This window comes from Nelumbo lutea, chromosome 1 (genome assembly GCF_056320005.1).
Source record: "Nelumbo lutea isolate HS-2025 chromosome 1, American lotus-T2T, whole genome shotgun sequence".
Taxonomy (NCBI): domain Eukaryota; kingdom Viridiplantae; phylum Streptophyta; class Magnoliopsida; order Proteales; family Nelumbonaceae; genus Nelumbo; species Nelumbo lutea.
In genome coordinates, this window is record NC_142684.1 from 177,998,803 (window position 1) to 178,017,931 (window position 19,129).

The 19,129-nt window shown below is 40.7% G+C and overlaps 1 protein-coding gene across 2 annotated transcripts in view; it reads right to left on the bottom strand.

The window, feature by feature from the left end:
• The window catches only part of HGL1 (heteroglycan glucosidase 1), a 50,790-nt gene extending 49,184 nt beyond the window's left edge, over window positions 1-1,606 (bottom strand). For both annotated transcript variants that reach the window (XM_088961001.1, XM_088961003.1), the window contains exon 1: window positions 1,257-1,606. In XM_088961001.1, the coding sequence (XP_088817127.1) occupies window positions 1,257-1,408 (152 nt within the window). In that variant the 5' untranslated portion in view covers window positions 1,409-1,606. The remainder of the gene's footprint in view (window positions 1-1,256) is intronic.
• Window positions 1,607-19,129: the final 17,523 nt, after the last annotated feature.

Here is a 19,129-nt window from a genome sequence, read left to right on the forward strand (position 1 = left end):
GGATCCTGAATCTGATTACAGCTCTAGCTGGATTACAACACCATAATCTAGCAAGAAGACATTTCCAGCAAGTTAAATATGATCAACTGCCTAAAGAAAACTGACAACATCAATTTCTCTTGATATATAAACTAGACTTCTAATTTTCATGGTCAAATAGCACCATCATGGCAGCCCAAGTTCTAAACATGTTAATTCTGCAGAAGGGTGTAGTGAATTCTCAACATGCACCCAACCATACAACTAGATCCAATGACACCTGATTAGTAGAGTTAAATTTCATTTTATATATACTTATTTTAATAATTGAGAAACAAAACACATTTCAGTGGTAAAAAGAAATGACAAGCATGCAACAATGCCATGAAATTAAAAAAAAAAAAAAAAAAAAGATGAAAATAATAAATGTTTCATTGTGCTGGGCATTCAACCATCTTCTGCAATCACTTAAGAACCAGATGGTCAGACCTTGACCTACAACCAGATCCTCTTTGGCTTGCCTATCTTGTCATAAGGAATCAAACCCATTCATCCCAGGCAGAATAGATTGAACCAAACTACTAAGTACGATTTTCCAAATTGTGTTTCATTGTCCGAATTCCTTTTAGGAGGTAAACTTCTAATAAACAGCAAGTAATGATACCGCGTGCAGTGGACAAAAAAAAAAAAAAAGCCATTATGTAATCTACGCATTCATAGATTAGTAACTGCAGATATTGCCAACATCACCGGCTCAACCATCGAAGAAAAAGGTAGTTGGACCATTTAATTGGGGCCATCCATCCCAATGACGAGGTTGATATTCCCTTTGGTTTTCAGAACATTGGTTTGTAATTCCATTTTTTCAGAAGGTAAAATAGTAAGAATTATTCTCTGATTTTATTCTTAGGTATAGCGTTTAGTGTAAGTACTTTACAAACACCGCGTCCAAACTCAAGAACATACATTAAAACAGAACCATCACATTATGTAAACCAAGTAAAAATTCCAGCAAGCACAAAAATGATAAGTGAGATTATAATACAGGAGACATGCATTAGTTTCTCATAGAGCACAGAAGAAAAGTAATATAACTAAACAAATAAAGGGAGAAATGCATGATCAGGATGGTCTATCTCTCTAACCATCAGCCCAAATCCCTTGAAACTTGAAAGTTGAAACAAAACCCAGTAAATTCATTAATAGAGAAGGCCATTAAGGAGCAAATGGTCTAAGCAAGTGACTGATAACTGGTAAATCACTTCGATCAAAATCACCTGAAGAGGCAGAACTTAGAGCAATCGATAAGCAAGCCTGGACAGATAGAAGGCCTGAAAGATCTAAGCTTATCAGACTTTCCGGCCAATGAAGAAGATGAAGCCCTGATAAGGTGACTCGGCCTGTACGTGTTACTTGATAATAGTTCCATAATAGCCAAAAACCCTCTTTATTTATTGCTAAATAATAAAATAAATAAATGCCAGTTGACAGATGTTGGGACTTAGGAGGAAAACGGTTCCCGCTTCGTTCCTCTCGTTGCCCTCTCTCTCTCTCTCTCTCTCTTATGCACAGTCTGCACACTGAATGGAGTCACTGACTGACCAGAGACGCAATGACGCAGTGGCCCGTCATTGCCAAAGCCCTTAAAGGGTTTACCTAACTCGTCTCATCGTAAACCCACAGAATTCTGCCACGTAGTGATGACGTCGGAGTTTCTGCAAGTTTCCCGAAAAAAGTGTCTGGTGTGGGCCATCACACTCTATCCTTCAATTGCAGCCGCACATCGCCATATTATTTTGTAAGATGTGCAGCTGCAGCGCATGTCAGTAGCGCACGGATCTGGGTTGGGAAGGAAAGGGCCCAGATGTTAACTGTTAAGTGGGACATGCTGAAAACACATGAGTTAAGATATTAAGATTGAGGAAAAACCAACGGTTGTGATGTGAGTGACGATATTGGAAATGGTAAAGGTACCATAACCACTTTTACCGGTGATAACTTGCAGAAACTCCGACGTCATCACTACGTGGCAGAATTCTGTGGGTTTACGATGAGATGAGTTAGGTAAAGCCCTTATAAAGGCTTTGGCAATGACGCACGTGCAACTCCACTAGTATTAGTTAAAGATAAAAGTGAGTAGGAAATGTGGGTTCGGAAGAAAAGGGCCGTGATGTGGACATGCTGAAAACACATGAGTTAAGATATTAAGATTGAGGAAAAACCAACGGTTGTGATGTGAGTGACGATATTGGAAATGGTAAAGGTACCATAACCACTTTTACCGGTGATAACTTGCAGAAACTCCGACGTCATCACTACGTGGCAGAATTCTGTGGGTTTACGATGAGATGAGTTAGGTAAAGCCCTTATAAAGGCTTTGGCAATGACGCACGTGCAACTCCACTAGTATTAGTTAAAGATAAAAGTGCGTAGGAAATGTGGGTTCGGAAGAAAAGGGCCGTGATGTGGACATGCTGAAAACACATGAGTTAAGATATTAAGATTGAGGAAAACCAACGGTTGTGATGTGAGTGACGATATTGGAATGGTAAAAGGTACCATAACCACTTTTACCGGTGAGAGATTCGGGTAAGGGCCGGGTCGGGATTTAGCACGAGTATGTTTCAGTTGCCAAAATTAGGGTGTTCACGGTCCAATTCAGTGCAATTTAGAGAAAATCTCAGACCAAACTAGTAAAGAATTTTCTAAGTCGAATCAAACCGTTTTAGTATGGAAACCAAATAAAACCGTTTTATTACGGTTTGGTGCGGTTTCTAATACGGTTTAGAGAATTTGGATCATTCTATGTTCTTTTGGGATTAACCCGATTAGAAAGCCCAAATAGCTCTCCTAAAAAGTAAAATTTAAAATTTTTATTTATCGTTTTATTATAAAATAAAGCATTCATTATATATTTATAATTTTACGCATTCCATTTAGATATACGTGAGGACGTGAGTAACAGGAACCAGCTCCCGCCTCATGACAACATTCAAGAATGGGAGTGCACTAGAGTCAAGGTGCCGAACAACACCAAAGTGAACAACACCAACAACGAGGCCGTGAGGAAGCAACATCGTCGTAGAGCACGACGAACATCAACAAGGAGCAGCCCGCCAACACTAACAAACAAAATGAGGGAGGAAGTGAGCTTAGTAGTTGCACAACCGGCTCCAATATTGTTGAGTCGGCCCTTCCCTTGGCACCAGAGATTCTTTCGGCCCCAAGGCCCCAAGGGTTCATGACACCGGCACTAGAAACGTACAACTCGAAGTCTGACCCCAACGAACACGCCGACAGCTTCCAGTCCTTAATGCTACTAGCTGGAGCCAATGAAGCGAGCTTGTGCGTGGCATTCTCGACTAGACTTGTTCATGGGTCGGGCCGGGCTTTTACTCTTTATTAACAGAAAAATGTTAGGCCCGAGCCCAAACCCGGCCCGACCAACGGGCCTACAACTTGGGCCTGAGCCCGGCTCTGATTAAAAGCCCGAAGCCCGACCTAATAAAAGAAATTTGAAATTTTCCCTATTCAAATGGACATTATCTATTTTAATTCAGATGTTTTTTCCCTTATTTAAATGAACAATGGGCCTACAAGTGATTCAACAACCTTCTTAAATCAAAAAAAATATTCAAATGGACATCACATAGCGTTTTTACTTAGGTTTAACTATAGGTCGGGCCAGGCTATGCTATTTTGGCAAAGCCCGAGCCCGGCTCGAATTTTATGCGGGCCAGGCTTTTTGGCCCAAGGTTAAGCCTGCGGGCCAAAAGGCCTATTCAAGCCCATCCGAGGATCGGGCCGGGCTGGGCTATTTTGGTAAAGCCCGAGCCCGGCTCGAATTTTATGCGGGCCAGGCTTTTTGGCCCGAGGTTAATCCTACGGGCCAAAAGGCCTATTCAAGCCCGTCCAGGGATCGGGCCGGGCCAGGCCAGCCCGTCAGGCCACCCCACCCATGAATAGGTCTATTCTCGATGACTTTCAGGGACACAGTCAGGACATGGTAAAGGAACCTACCCCCGAGCTTGATCAAGAGCTAGTCGTAGTTCATGGATCTGTTCACCATGCATTTTATCACAAGTAAGAAGTGCTTGAAGTTAGCAGTGAGCCTTCTGAACATGGTCTAACAGGAGAACGAGTCAATCAGGAGTTATATCAACATGTTCAATACCGAGTGCTTGCAAGTACCCAACCTCGACTGAGTTGTGCAGCTCACTAGAGCCCAAAAGGGAGTTTGCCACTTGAGTTCTCTTGGCATCTCAAGTTGAACCCTCCCATAACAATGGAGAAGTTCTTCGAAGACGCCAGCAAGTTCATCCAGGCGAAAAGAAGCCCTCGGGTCTAAGTTGGAGCTCCAACAAGGCAAAAAGAGAAAGAGAGAAGATGAAGACACAAGTAGTAGCAAGCATCGGCGACAAAAGAGCAAGTCGCCAAAGCGAAGCAAGTCCCTGCACAAGCAGAGCAAGTCACCGGAGAAATCACCATCTCGGGGTTCTAGGTCAGGTCGGCGATCTAGGACCCCTCCAATCTAGAGGTTCACCGACACCCCCCTCAATTCCAAACGGGGTGAAATTCTTTTGGCAATCAAGGATACCGGCTATGTCAAGTGCCCGCCCAGGATGCGAGGAAACCTAGCAACCAGAAACCCAAACGTCTACTATCATTTTCACTGTGATGTTGGGCACAACACGGAAGATTGCTGAAACCTCAAGGACGAGATTGAAGAATTGATTCGCCGCAAATATATGAAGAAATTCATCAAGCATGAGGATGGGGAAATAGCGGACCGGCAGGCCGACCAACGAAGAGAAGCTCTAGAGTCGAGTAGAAGGAATGACCAGTAGCCACCCCGGCACCGCCGCCACTAGAGGACAGGCCGATCTATGGGGTGATCAACATGATCACCGATGGGACAGTCGTTGTAGGGTGCAACACATCAGCGGGAAAGATGTTGGTTTGGGAGATCGAGCATGAAGGTGAGAACCCACCAAAGCGACCTCAGGTGGAGGAGGCAATCTACTTCACCGAGTATGATGCATGCAGGATTTAGAATCCGCATGATGACGCCCTCATGGTCAAGCTAGTGATCAACGACTTCGAGGTAAAGTAGGTACTGGTAGATTCCAAGAGCTCAACAGACATTTTGTTCTTGGAGGCATTTAACAAGTTATGGCTGGAGCAAAAGGATCTGAAGCCAGCAAACACGCCCCTTACCGGGTTTAGTTGTGATGTGGTGAGACCCCTCGGCCGAGTTATAGTTCCAATTGCAGCAAGAGCATGGCCCAACTCGGTGTGCTTCAGGCACACGTTCTTGGTGGTTACGACTCCGCCCCCCTACAACGCCATTCTAGGTCAGCCCATCCTGCATGCCTTACGTGCGGTGGTGTCAACCTATTACTTGTCCATGAAGATTCCGACGAGCTACGGAGTAGGGGTAGTACGAGGTGACCGACTTGAGTCATGCAAGTGCTATGTAACTGCACTGAAGGGCAAGGCGAAGTTGGCAAACAACGTCGAACTAGAGCCACCCCCGAGTACACAGAGGAGCGAGCTGCCCCAATGGAGGAGACAGTCCAGGTCCCGGTCTTTAATGTCAAGTCGACGAAGATCCTCCAGATCGGCGCTCTACTAAGTGAACCACTTTGGTCACAACTAGTAAGTTTCTTACTCAGCAATTTAGATGTTTTTGCTTGGTCCGCGATAGAAATGTCCAGCATTGACCCTAGTATTATAACTCATAAACTTAATGTTGATCCCTTAGTCAGGCCAATTAGACAAAGAAAATGGAACCTCACCCCAGAGCGGTGAAGGGTAGTTAACGAGGAGGTCGGGAAGCTCTTCGCAGCAGATGTCATTAAAGAGGTCCAACACCGAGCTGGGTGGCCAACCTAGTACTTGTGAAAAAGGCTAATGAAAAGTGGCGCATGTGCGTCGACTACACAAACCTCAACAGAGCCTGCCCAAAGGACTGCTTCCCCCTTCCCAGAATAGATTGCTTGGTAGATGGACCTCAAGGCACGAGTTGTTGAGCTTTATGAGCGCCTATTCCGACTACAATTAGATTAGGATGGACCTATCTGACCAAGAGAAAACTACTTTTGTAACCGAACTAGGCTTATACTATTATAAAGTGATGCCCTTTGGATTAAAAAATGCTGGAGCGACCTTCCAACGACTTGTAAACAAAGTTTTTGAACCTTTGATCAGAAATAAAGTAGAATGTTATATTGATGACATGATTGTCAAAATCCAATTTTCAAATTCTTTAATCGATGATTTAAACTTTGCTTTTCAAATTCTAAGAAAATATAACATGAAGCTCAACCTGAACAAATGTGTCTTTGGAGTCACGTTAGGCAAATTCTTTGGTTACATAGTGAACCAATGTGGCATCGAGGCCAACCTGGGTAAAATAAAGGCTACACTGGATATGAGACCGCCTCAGAAAGTAAAATAAGTACAAATGTTAACTGGTCGGGTAGCCGCCCTAAGCCGGTTTATGTCTAAATCGGCGGGTCGGTGCCTACCCTTCTTCAAAGCAATTAAAAGAATGAGAACTTTGAATGCTCTAACGAGTGCCAGCTCTCGCTTGACGAGCTGAAGAAATACCTAAGTACACCATCGATTTTAACCCGACCTAAAGTAGGAGACAAACTTCGATTTTACCTCTCTACAAGTGACGAGGTGGTCAGCTTGATACTAATTTGAGAGGTAAACCGGGTCCAAAGTCCGTCTACTACATAAGCAAAGTTTTGCAGGAAGCAGAGACGAGGTACCCCGACATCAAGAATCTAGCCTACACCCTAGTGATCGCAGCTCGAAAGCTACACCCTTACTTCCAAGTTCACTCTATCGTCATCTTCATCGGTGGACCCTTGAGGCATGTCTTGCAAAAGCCCAAGGTCTTAGGAAGATTGACGAAGTGGGCCATCGAATTGAGCGAGTATGACATTTGGTTCAAGCGTGCCTAGCAATTAAAGCCCAAGTCTTGGCGGATTTCGTTACGGAGTGCACGTTCAGCATGCCAGTCCCTGAGGTGGCTGAGCCAATTAGTATGTTGAAGGTGTTAACCAGTGTGGCACCAGTTCTGGTTAGGGAGGGCCCGACGTGGGATGCGGAGCTCTGGATCCTCCACGTTGATGCCTCATCCAATCAGCAAGGAAGCAATGTTGGACTCATACTGTACAGGATGAGCGAGGTGAAGCTGGAATACTCTCTCCAGTTTAGATTCGAAGCATTGAACAACGAAGCAGAGTATGAGGCATTGGTAGACAGGTTGAACTTGGCGAAGGAGGTCGGCGCGAAGCACGTTGTCGTATGCAGTGATTCCCAACTAGTTGTGAATCAGGTAAACGGTGAGTACGAGGCTTGGGAACCTATCATGATGGCTTACTTGGCCAAAGTGAGGGAACTATTGTCCAGCTTCCTTTCCTAGTTCATCCATCTAGTATCGAGGTCAGAGAATGTTGAGGTCGATGCACTATCGAAGTTGGCCAACACTAGTGACAACATGATGAGGACGGTGTACATAAAAGACCTACCTCGACCCAACATTCTCATGGGGGCGAGCACCCTACCTCCCGATGCCAAAGTCAGTTGAACGCATGTCTTGATGTCCGCGGAGTTTATAACTTGTGTAACGTCCGTGCGTCCTCAACATGCGATCTGGCTTCCCGATCGAGCAGGGCGGGTTATCATGGTCTGACCTAGTGAGCAAAGGACACGTGGACAGGATTTGCCAGCTAGACTATGAATCAACATTTATTGCCACCTCAGCACTACGTACCACCTCGGCGGCAAGGCCACTTCGGGTATCTTGGGCACTTCGGTGATGACCGAGGTCCGAGTAGCTCGGGATTGCCTAACTTGCCAAAGCGATACGTCAGACTTCTAGGAGCCTGCTAGTTGTCTCCGAGCTCTTTGGGATCGTGCCGCATAACCGTAGGACTTATCCTTATCCCGCATGGATTGGACGGACACGGTGGGCCTTATCGGCTAGCACGTTATCCACCTCCCAGGGCAGAATGGACTCCTAAAGGAGTGGGCTGAGGATCTCGAAGGAGTTTCATGAGACCCACAACAGTCCATCTATATAAGGGCATCAGCACTTGAGACCGAGGTACGCGCGATTTAGTGCATTATAGCTCTCATATTCATTTACTTTCAACTTGCAACCAACCCAGTACTAACTTAAGCATCAAAGTGACCACACCGGGTTAGCCACCTCGGGTTCTCTGAATACTCCTTTCTTACAGTTCGACCAGCCAGCTAGGCGAGCTACCCTCCTGCAAGGAGCTACTAGATTGCGCACCATCAGTGTTATGAGCACCCGCACCACACGACAGCAGTTGAGGCAGCAGTGCAGCAACGCGCGCACGCACTGTGCGGCTGCAGCAATGCGCGGTGGCGACACCATGAGCCGCACGCATGTACCTGGCAGCAGTAGCAGAGCGGGGTCCACACGATAGCTCATAGGGTGGGCCCACCCTTATCTGGACACGTCAAGAGAACTCGCCGCTAGCCTACCTTATCCCTTATCCCATTCTCCCTTATCTTATCCCCTATTCTTAGAAGGAATTGTAGTACCATTAAAAGTAAATAGTCTAATTGGAAGTAAGAGTTTGAGTCCATTTAGGACTAACCTAGCTGAATCCAACAAGGAACCCTCCTCTTGTAATCTCCTATTTAAGGAGACGGCATTATTGAATGTGGATATCGAATATTCAGTCAAGAAAGAGGGTAAAGGAGAGTTAGGTGATCTCTTGGACACATCACCCCCTAGATAGTCAAAATAAGGCCTATACGCAAGGCCAAGGGCAAGGAAAGATCTGAGGTTCCTGCTGTGGAGCGACCCGTGATGGGATCCTACGCTCGGGCCCATAACATCTTGGTATCAGAGCCTACCGTCATGGGGGAACAGGAGCCGCTGTCTTTCAGAGTCCATGAACTGGAGCATAGGCTCGCAGAGACTAGTATGGAGGTCCGAGAGGTCAAAGATGACATTCGGGAGCTATGCCGCCTACTAGAAGCGTTCCTCTCCAACAAAGAAAAGAATTCTAAGAGATTAGCCTCTACAAGCAGTCAACGTACGGATGAGATAGAACCAGCTAATGATCATCAAGCCACCGCCCCGACGGCTGCAGTTGTCCCCAAGTACAGCCGGCTCAAATTTCCATCTTACGACAGCACCGGAGACCCATTAGGATGGTTGTACCGTTGCGAGCAGTTCTTCCGCAACAAGCGCACAGATGACAGAGACAAGGTCAGCCTGGCAGCCTTCCACCTCACGGAAGAGGCACAACTCTAGTTTTATCGCGTGGAGCAAGAAGAACCTGGCTCGTTGGGAGCAGTTTAGGTCCTATTGCCTCCTCAGGTTTGGACCCCCGATGACGAGCAACCCGCTGGGTGAGCAAATTAATCTCAAGCAAACAGGGACCGTGGCTGAATATCACCGCCAGTTCCAAACCTTGCTTGCAAGAGCGGCCACGGTTAGGCCAGATCAGCAAGTGGACATGTTAACAGCAGGACTGACAGAACCCTTAAGGGTAGACGTAGAGATGCAACACCTCCCAAATCTGGTTACGGCAATGAACCTCGTCTGCGCCTTTGAACGGAAGATGCAACTCACTCAGGGTCCTTTCAACATGGGATGGCCAGCCACGACTTGGGCACAATCAAGGACAGCGGGAGTGTTTACCCTTGCGCCCAATAGGGAGCAAAGGACCCACACCAATAACCCTTCCAGATCAGTATCACAGATAGGGAGCAACAGGGTGTCACTCTCCATCCGACGTCTGTCCCGAGCCGAGATTGCAGAACGACGCGTGAAGGGGCAGTGTTTCAATTGTGATGATCTATACTCTGCAGGGCATAGATGCAAGAAACTATTCTGCCTTCTAGTAGACGAGACTGAAGAAGATGAGGAAGAGCTATCACCAACTGAACCCGAGATCTCACTCCACGCAATCACTGGGATCAGAACCTCCCAAACGATGCAACTAAGGGAGCTAGTGACGGGGAAACCCGTGTGCATTCTGATAGATTCCAGAAGCACCCACAATTTCATCAGCAATCAGGCGGCCTGCAAGTTAGAGTTGCCCATGGAAGTCAAGCCACAACTACAAGTAGCCGTGGCGAATGGGGAAAGAGTTCACAGCCCCGGTATCTACAAGAACACCAGAATTCAGGTTGAAAAAGAATCATTCCAAGAAGATTTATTTGTACTATCCTTGGACGAATTTGACATCGTCCTAGGTGTTAAATGGCTGATCACGCTAGACCCAATCCTATGGGACTTCGCTGCCCTGACCATGACCTTCCACTTAGATGGCAAACCGGTAACTTGGCAGGGAACCCGGACAAGGACCAAGACACAATTACATGCACTACAGGGGGAGAATTCATGCACAACTGACATGGAGAGGCTTCTCACCAATTACTCAGCCGTTTTCCAAGAACCCAAGGGCCTCCCACCTCCTAGAGCCTGCGACCACTGGATCCCTCTAATAGTAGGGTCAGACCCGGTCGTGGTTCGGTCCTATCGCTACCCCCACCGACAGAAAGATGAGTTAGAGAAGCAATGCGCAGATATATTATAGCAGGGGATCATTCGGCCCAACCACTCCCCTTTTTCATCCCCAGTTCTGTTGGTACCCAAACAAGATGGGACTTAGAGATTTTGTGTGGACTATAGGGAACTCAATAGCCGAGCCATCAAAGATAAATTCCCGATCCCCATCGTAGACGAATTATTGGACGAACTCTATGGCACACAATTCTTCTCCAAATTAGACCTTAGGTCAGGCTATTTCCAGGTCAGGATGTCTTCCACAGATGTAGAGAAGACAACCTTCAGAACGCATCATGGCCATTTCAAGTTCCTAGTGATGCCATTAGGCTTCTGCAACGCCCCTTCCACATTTCAGGCCCTGATGAATGAAGTCTTTCACTCTCACCTCCGCAAATATGTACTGGTCTTCTTCGATGACATCTTGGTCTATAGCAAGATGTGGGTGGAACACATTCAGCATTTGCGGGTCGTGCTCGAGCTCCTAAAGCAGCACCGACTCTTCCTTAAAAGATCCAAGTGTTTCTTTGGGGAATGCCAAGTCCTTTACCTTGGGCATCTAATCAGCGGGCAAGGTGTAACTGTGGATAGCTCCAAAATTCAGGCCATCAAGGACTGGCCCCGGCCACAGTCCGCCAAGGCCCTTCGTGGGTTCCTAGGGCTAACAGAGTACTATCGAAAGTTCGTATAGAATTACGACCTGTTAGCAGCCCCGCTTACCAACCTGCTCAAGAAAAACGCCTTCCACTGGGATAGCACAGCCGATGCAGCCTTCGTAAGCCTGAGTGAAGCCCTATCTTCCACACCAGTCCTCCAGCTACCGAACTTTGATCTTGAGTTCACAGTCGAGTGTGATGCTTCCGGCATAGGCATAGGAGCCATCCTTCAGCAGCAAGGGCACCCGATAGCCTTCTTCAGCCACAAGCTGGTTGACTGCCATCTTAAATTACCCGCTTATGAATGCGAGCTCATTGGCCTAGCCAAGGCAGTACAACACTGGAGGCCATACTTATGGGGCAGACCCTTCGTTGTCAAACAGACCATTACAGCCTCAAATATTTGCTGGAACAACAACTGACCACCTCCCCTCAACAACATTGGGTTAGCAAGCTTATGGGTTTTGATTTCCGGGTGGACTACAAGGCAGGGTCCCTGAACCGTGCAGCTGATGCCTTGTCCCAACGAGAAGAAGATAGTATGCTCCTCCATGTGATCTCCCAACCACGAGCCACCCTGATAGAAGACATTTGAAACACACTACCACAGTCATCAGAATGGAATGACCTAGTCCAACAAATACTATTGGGTCAGCTAACTAGAACTGGTTTTTCCACGATGGGCTGGGGCTCTACAAAAAGAAGATCTACCTACCCGCCGATTGCCCCCTAATCCCCTCCATCATCGCCAGCATACACCACTCTACACACGAGGGTATCCAAAAAATGCTGCATCGTAGTCATGCTGACTTCCACTAGCAAGCTATGAGGGCCTCGGTGCGGGACTTTATCCAGAACTACACAGTTTGCCAACAGCAAAAATGGGAAAATCTGCACCCCGCAGGGCTGCTCCAACCTCTCTCCCTCCCAACGCAGATCTGGACCGATATTGCCATGGATCTCATCGAAGGACTGCCTAAAGTCGGGGGGAAGTCAGTCCTATTAGTGGTAGTGGACCGGTTCTCCAAATATGCTCACTTCCTCCCTTTATCCCATCCTTATACCGCAGTCTTGGTCGCCCATACCTTCTTCACCCACATTTTTCGCTTACATGGGCTCCCCGAGTCCATCGTCAGTGACCGGGACTTCACGAGCACCTTCTGGAAGGAACTCTTTTGATTACAAGGCACGGCCCTTGCCTTCTCCTCAGCCTACCATCCACAGTCAGACGACCAAACGGAGGTGGTGAACCAGACAATTGAGATGTACATTTGCTGCTTCGTGGGTGACCAGCCACGGCGCTGGGTGAAGTACCTCCCATGAGCTGAATACTGCTACAATACATCTTATCACTCCTCCCTTGGAATGACTCCCTTCAGAGTTGTGTACGGTTGAGATCCTCCACGCCTTCTGTCCTACGAGCCGGGCTCAACACGGTTGGAAGAAGTGGACCACAGCCTCCAAGCTCGCGATGCCCTCCTGGTCGAAGTCTCCTTGCGCTTACGGCAGGCATAGGCACGCATGAAACATGCTTACGATCAGCGGCACCGCGAAGTCACCTTCGAACCAGGGCAGTACATTTGGCTGAAACTCCGACCATACAGGCAACTGTCTCTCAGGCGCCGGGGGCCCCCTAAGCTGGCCCCCAAATTCTACAAGCCCTTCAAGATTCTACGGAAGATAGGGAAGGTGGCCTATCAACTCGAGCTCCCAGAGCACAGTAGGATCCACGACACCTTCCATGTGTCCCTCTTAAAGCTTTATGTTGGCACTCCTCCTGACCATGTGCCTCCCCTACCCCCTTTGTAAGACGGCAGGCCTATCCTCCAGCCCCGCGCCCTCATCTGGTCCCGCATCCATCATGGCACCTTCGAGGTTTTAGTAGAATGGGAGGGACTACCTCCAGCAGAAGCCACCTAGATCCCTTGGACTGAACTCCACAACGCCTATCTAGACCTCGAGCTTGAGGACAAGCTCGTAGTCCAGGAGGGGAGTGATGTTATGAGCACCCACACCACATGGCAGCAGTTGAGGCAACAGCGTACACTGCGTGGCAGCGCGCGCATGCACCCGACAACAGCAGTAGAGCGGGGCCCACACGATAGCTCATAGGGTGGGCCCACCCTTATCTGGACACGTCAAGAGAACTCACCGCCAACCTACCTTATCCCTTATCCCATTCTCCCTTATCTTATCCCCTATTCTTAGAAGGAATTGTAGTACCATTAAAAGTAAATAGTCTAATTAGAAGTAGGAGTTTGAGTCCGTTTAGGACTGACCTAGCCGAATCCAACAAGGAACCCTCCTCTTGTAATATCCTATTTAAGAAGATGCCATTATTGAATGTGGACATCGAATATTCAGTCAAGAAAGAGAGTAAAGGAGAAATAGGTGATCTCTTGGACAAATCACTCCCTAGATAGTGAAAATAGGGCCTGTATGGAAGGCCAAGGACAATGAAAGATCTGAGGTTCTTGCTGTGGAGCGACCCGTGACGCGATCCTATGCTCGGGCCCATAACAATCAGTTATTTTACTGAATTTCAATAATATATATATATATATATATATATATATATATATTGTTATATATATTATAGCATATCTATACTACTAATAAAAGAGAGAATAGCCCCATTTTTTGGATTTTTCATTAGATATTTTTACCCCTTATCTAAGAAACATACAACGGGCATATATATCCTTTACTCTCACTCCAAAAACTGTCCACTTATAACAGTTAAGAAACTGCCCACTGATAATTGTTCAAAAACTGTCCACTTATAATAGTTAAGAAATTGCCCACTTACAACTGTTCAAAAATTCCCCATGAATTGTAAATAGTTTTGTCTTTGAGATACTATCACATGCAAAATGCACGTACATGTTTACTAGTAATATATATATATATATATATATATATATATATATATATATATATGTTATGAAATTAATTTCATTATTTTATATATTAATATATAAATATATTATATATTAAATGTTATATATTATATATTACATGTTATATAGCAAATCTCGATTAATTCATTTTTTTAATTAATTGAATTTCTAATTCTAAAAACCAAATTTGAAAATCAAAATATTCAAAAACCGATTTAACCGAAAACCAAAACCAAAATTTTAGGTTCGTTTTTTGGTTTTAAGTGAATAATGCTCAACCCTACATGCCATAGTCCATACACCACCATAGCCAAAGCGAACTCATGGGTCTTTTTGCATAATTGCATATATAGTTAAAAAAACACATAATTTATATATACATATAAATTCGAAGACATGTCTGATTCAAACTTTTTTGATAGAAAAATGTCATATTCATGTTGGATTCAGTTGTGCTTATCAAAAAAGAATGGTTGGATCCAATTGCAAATAGACATGTTCATGGGCCAAGTACCAGAACGGGTTGGCCTAATTTGGCCCATTTTTAGTTGATTTTGGACATGACTTTAGGCCCAAAGTTTTGGGTTGGGCCCAAAACACTAGGGCTGACTTCTTTTGAGTCAGGTTTGGACTTTCTCAAAAAAGTCTAATCCAAGCCTGAGCCCAATGCGATAATATATTATATAACAAAAAATGTACTTTATAATGTATATATATATATATATATATATATATATATATATATATATATAATATCTTTTTTTTTTTGTTCCTCTAATATTTTTTCAAGACATAGTGAGATCTTTCATTATTTTTGGGTTTTGAGACACTTTAATATAATTTTTATAATTACGTAAAATTTTTTTCCCAAATTTCTCGGTTGGACTTTAGGCTTTATATAAAAGACTAGGCTTGGGCACAAGATCTAAGCCTGATGGTCAGGATGGGCTTAGGCTCAGCCTTGAATGTGTTGTGGACAAAACTCAACTTGAACCCAGTCTGGCCCGTGAACATATCTAGTTGCACAGTTTTAATGTTAATCCAATCAAAAGGTAAATTGGGTTATATTTTACAACTAAAACTTAGACCCATCCCTTTTTAGTTGGATTTAGGTTATTCCAGTAAAAGTAGCTGCCCTAAACACAATATGAGAAAACACTTCAAAATGTGGGAGTAACTATTTATTCCCGGTAGCAATTATTTGGACAGTGCAAACTTGTATTAGCATGCTTTTGGAAATTCTCAACTAATATATGAAATTAAAATATTAATAACCACTTTTTCATGCTTATTTTTCTAGACGAAAATATTCTCTTAGGTTGCATTTGGCATTCCTTATTTTAAAGATTAATCTCCTTTTAGTCATTAAAATGCTCTTATGAACATTGAGTTTTTAACTGCAAAAAGGAGATCTCTCTCTCTCTCTCTCTCTCTCTCTCTCTCTCTCTCTCTCTCTCTCTCTTTATATATATATAATACCCACAATCCCCTACTTTCTCCAAAATTATCTCTAATTACTATTTATCCTCTCCCTGACTTTTTTTTTTTATCTATATCTATCTAAAGATAGCTTGGGTTAAAAAATTTAACAAATATTTAAATATTCTAAAAATATATATAATAACTTTAAAATATTTATTAAAATACAAAAAATATTATATTTTTTTACAAAGTATATCATAAAATTATGTACTTACAATTTAAATTATGTTTTTCCAGAATTTTAATTTAAATGTTTCAAATATTTAATAATATGTAATATCTTTAAATAAATAAAATTCAAATAACAAAAAAATGTAAATATTTTATAGATTACTTAAATATTTAAATAACTAAATATTTATCATAACTATATTTAAAATATTTAAAATAACAAAATTATGTAATAAATTTAAAAAATTTCTTCAAAGTAGAAAAATAATTATAACAAAACAAAATATTTAATATAAATATATTTTACGTAGTTAAAATAAAGAAATTATGTAAAAATTTGAAAAAAATCTGAAAAGTAGAAACATAATTATAGCATAATATTGAAATTAATAATAATTTAATATTTTTACATAATATTGTAAATAACTAATTTCACTTATATCAAGTAATAATTTGAGAAAATAATTTTCATAAAATCTAATATTTATTAATAATATTTTTAACTCTTAATATGTATTTATTGTATAATTATATATACTAAAATTAATATTTATTATATTTTAATAATTGTTTATTATTTTTTTTCGATAAATGTATTTTCAATGATTATGTATAAATTTATTTTGTTTTGTTATTTAACAGAAAACTTTCTATAATTGTTGGAGATTAAACTACTATTATTGAAATTTTTAAATTTAATTTATTATATATATTGTATTTTTTTCTAAATTATTCATTAATATTTATTAGAGATTAAACTATTATTTGAAATTATACTATTTATTGGCTAAGTTAATATATTTTTAGTACTTATTGTATTTTTCATTATCAACATATTTTCAATAATTTTGTATTTTTGCTATAAAATTTGGATAATTATTGGATATTTAACTATTGTTATTTATCATATATGAAACTATCAATTTAGCTAAAATTATGAGTGTTCATGAGTTGGTACGGTTCAGTCATAGGCTATTTGGCCAACCAAATTAACCAGGTTCAGGATGGGGAGTTGGTCAGCTGAAACCAACTGACCTTTTGTGAAAACCGACCCTCTCAAGTTGTATCGGTTTGGGTCGATTTTCTGGTTTCGTCAGTCGACTCCAAATATTTAAACTTAAAAATTATAGTGCAATTATTAAAAAAATAAATTAAAAATTACATTTATGATACAAAAACAGACTAAGAAATATGAGAAATTTCCCAGCTTTCCATATTAAAAATTATATTTAAAATATACTATATTAATATATAACCTTGGTAAGATTGTTCAATTTTGATAAGTTTACAAATGGCCAAAGTGAAGCTGATCCAACTTAGTCAAATTGGGAACTTTTGAACCAAAGATGACCTAAAGTACTAATAAACTGACCAACTCGGGTCGAGTTGATCGGGTTGGCTGGTTTCATCAGTTTGATGAATAAACCTAGCTGAATTAATTATTGTTATTTTTGTATTATAAAAAATTATTAAAAGTAGTATATAAAATATGAATAATTACTAATTATTTAAAAAGTTGAAAACATAAAACAATTATATACTCTTATGTGCTTCTATTAGGGTCATTTACTAGAACACACCTTATAGTTTTACATATTTACTTAAACTTACCATATAGTTTTCATTTTACTAAAACATCCCATGTATTGTACAATTTATTTACTTAATCAACCTTTCATTAAGGAGTGTTTATTTTGCCATTAGGCCCATGATTTTTTATTCCAAAAACACCCTTAACACTTTTTTGTACATAAAACAAAATTGACCAAATATAGCCAATAGAGTGGTTGTCTGTGTCTTATTAAGGGAAAATGTGGTATTTTTATTTTTATTTTGTCTTGAAAAAACTTATTTAAATGAACATTTGGGTCAATACTATCATTCTCCACTGTCATCTAATGGAAGTTGATTAAATCCACTGCGAATTATAAGTGGTGTTTTAGTAAAATGCTAAGGGTAGATTTTAGTAAATCCATGAAACTATAAGGGGTATTTTAGTAAATAATTCTTTCTATTATTTAGCTTTCACTTAATAAATCCCGAGCATTCCCCCTATATATTAAAACAAGGAATTTTAGAAAAATTCTCCTTTTTTGATTTTTTTTTATTTTCTTATTCCATGTCATTTTTTAGTCATTCACTAAGATGCACTTTCCTAATAATCTAAATAATCTCTGATCCTAAAATTTCTCCTAAACTACCTCCCCCACTATCCCCCACTTTCTCCTAAATGATCTCTAAATCCTATTTATCTCCAAAATTATCTCTAATACATATTTATCTCCAAAATTATTTATAATTTAGAAGAGAGTTTCACTCCAAAATTATTTATAATTTAGAAGAGAGCTTCACTCCAAAACGATCTCTAATTCCTATTTATCCTTTTTACCTATATGTACCTAAAGAAAGTTTGGATTTAAAATTTAAGAATTATTTAAATATTCTAACAGAATTATATAATAACTTTAAAATATTTGTTAAAAACACAAAAAATAATTTTACATTTTTATAAAATATACCACAAAATTATGTACTAACAATATAGACTCCATTTTTCCAGATTATCAATTTAAATGTGATTCAAATAATATAAATTTAACATAAAAAAAGATCTTATTTAAATATTTCAATAAATAAATGTATTAAATAACAAAGTATTATTAATATCTAAATAATTATATAACAAAAACTTTAATAATATGTAATTGCTTTAAATTAATAAAATTCAAATAACAAAAAAATTTAAATATTTTACAAATTAACTAATTTCACTTATATCATTTAATAGTTTGAGAAAATAACTTTCATAAAAAATAATATTTAATAATAATTATTTTAAACTCTTAATATATTTTTATTATATAATTATATATACTAATATTAATATTTATTGTATTTTAGTACATATTTATTGTTTTTTGTGGTAGATGTATTTTCAATAATTATGTGTAATTTTTTTTTGTTTTGTTATTTAATAGAAAACTTTCAATAATTATTGGTGATTAAACTACTATTGTTGAAATTTTTAAATTTTGTTTATTGTACTTATTGTATTTTTGTTATGACATTGATTAATATTTATCAGAGGTTAAACTATTATTTGAGATTATACTATTTATTGACTAATTTAATATTTTTTTAGTACTTATTGTATTTTTTTCATTATCAATATATTTTCAATAATTGTGTATTTTTTGCTTTAAGTTTTCAATAATTATTGGAAATTAAACTATTATTATTTATCAAAGATGAGACTATTAATTGAAGTTGAAATTATGAGTGTTCATGAGTTGGTTCGATTTGGTCATTGGCTGTTTGGCCAACCAAATTGCCTTGTTCAAGTTGAGGAGTTGGTAAGTTGAAATCGGCTG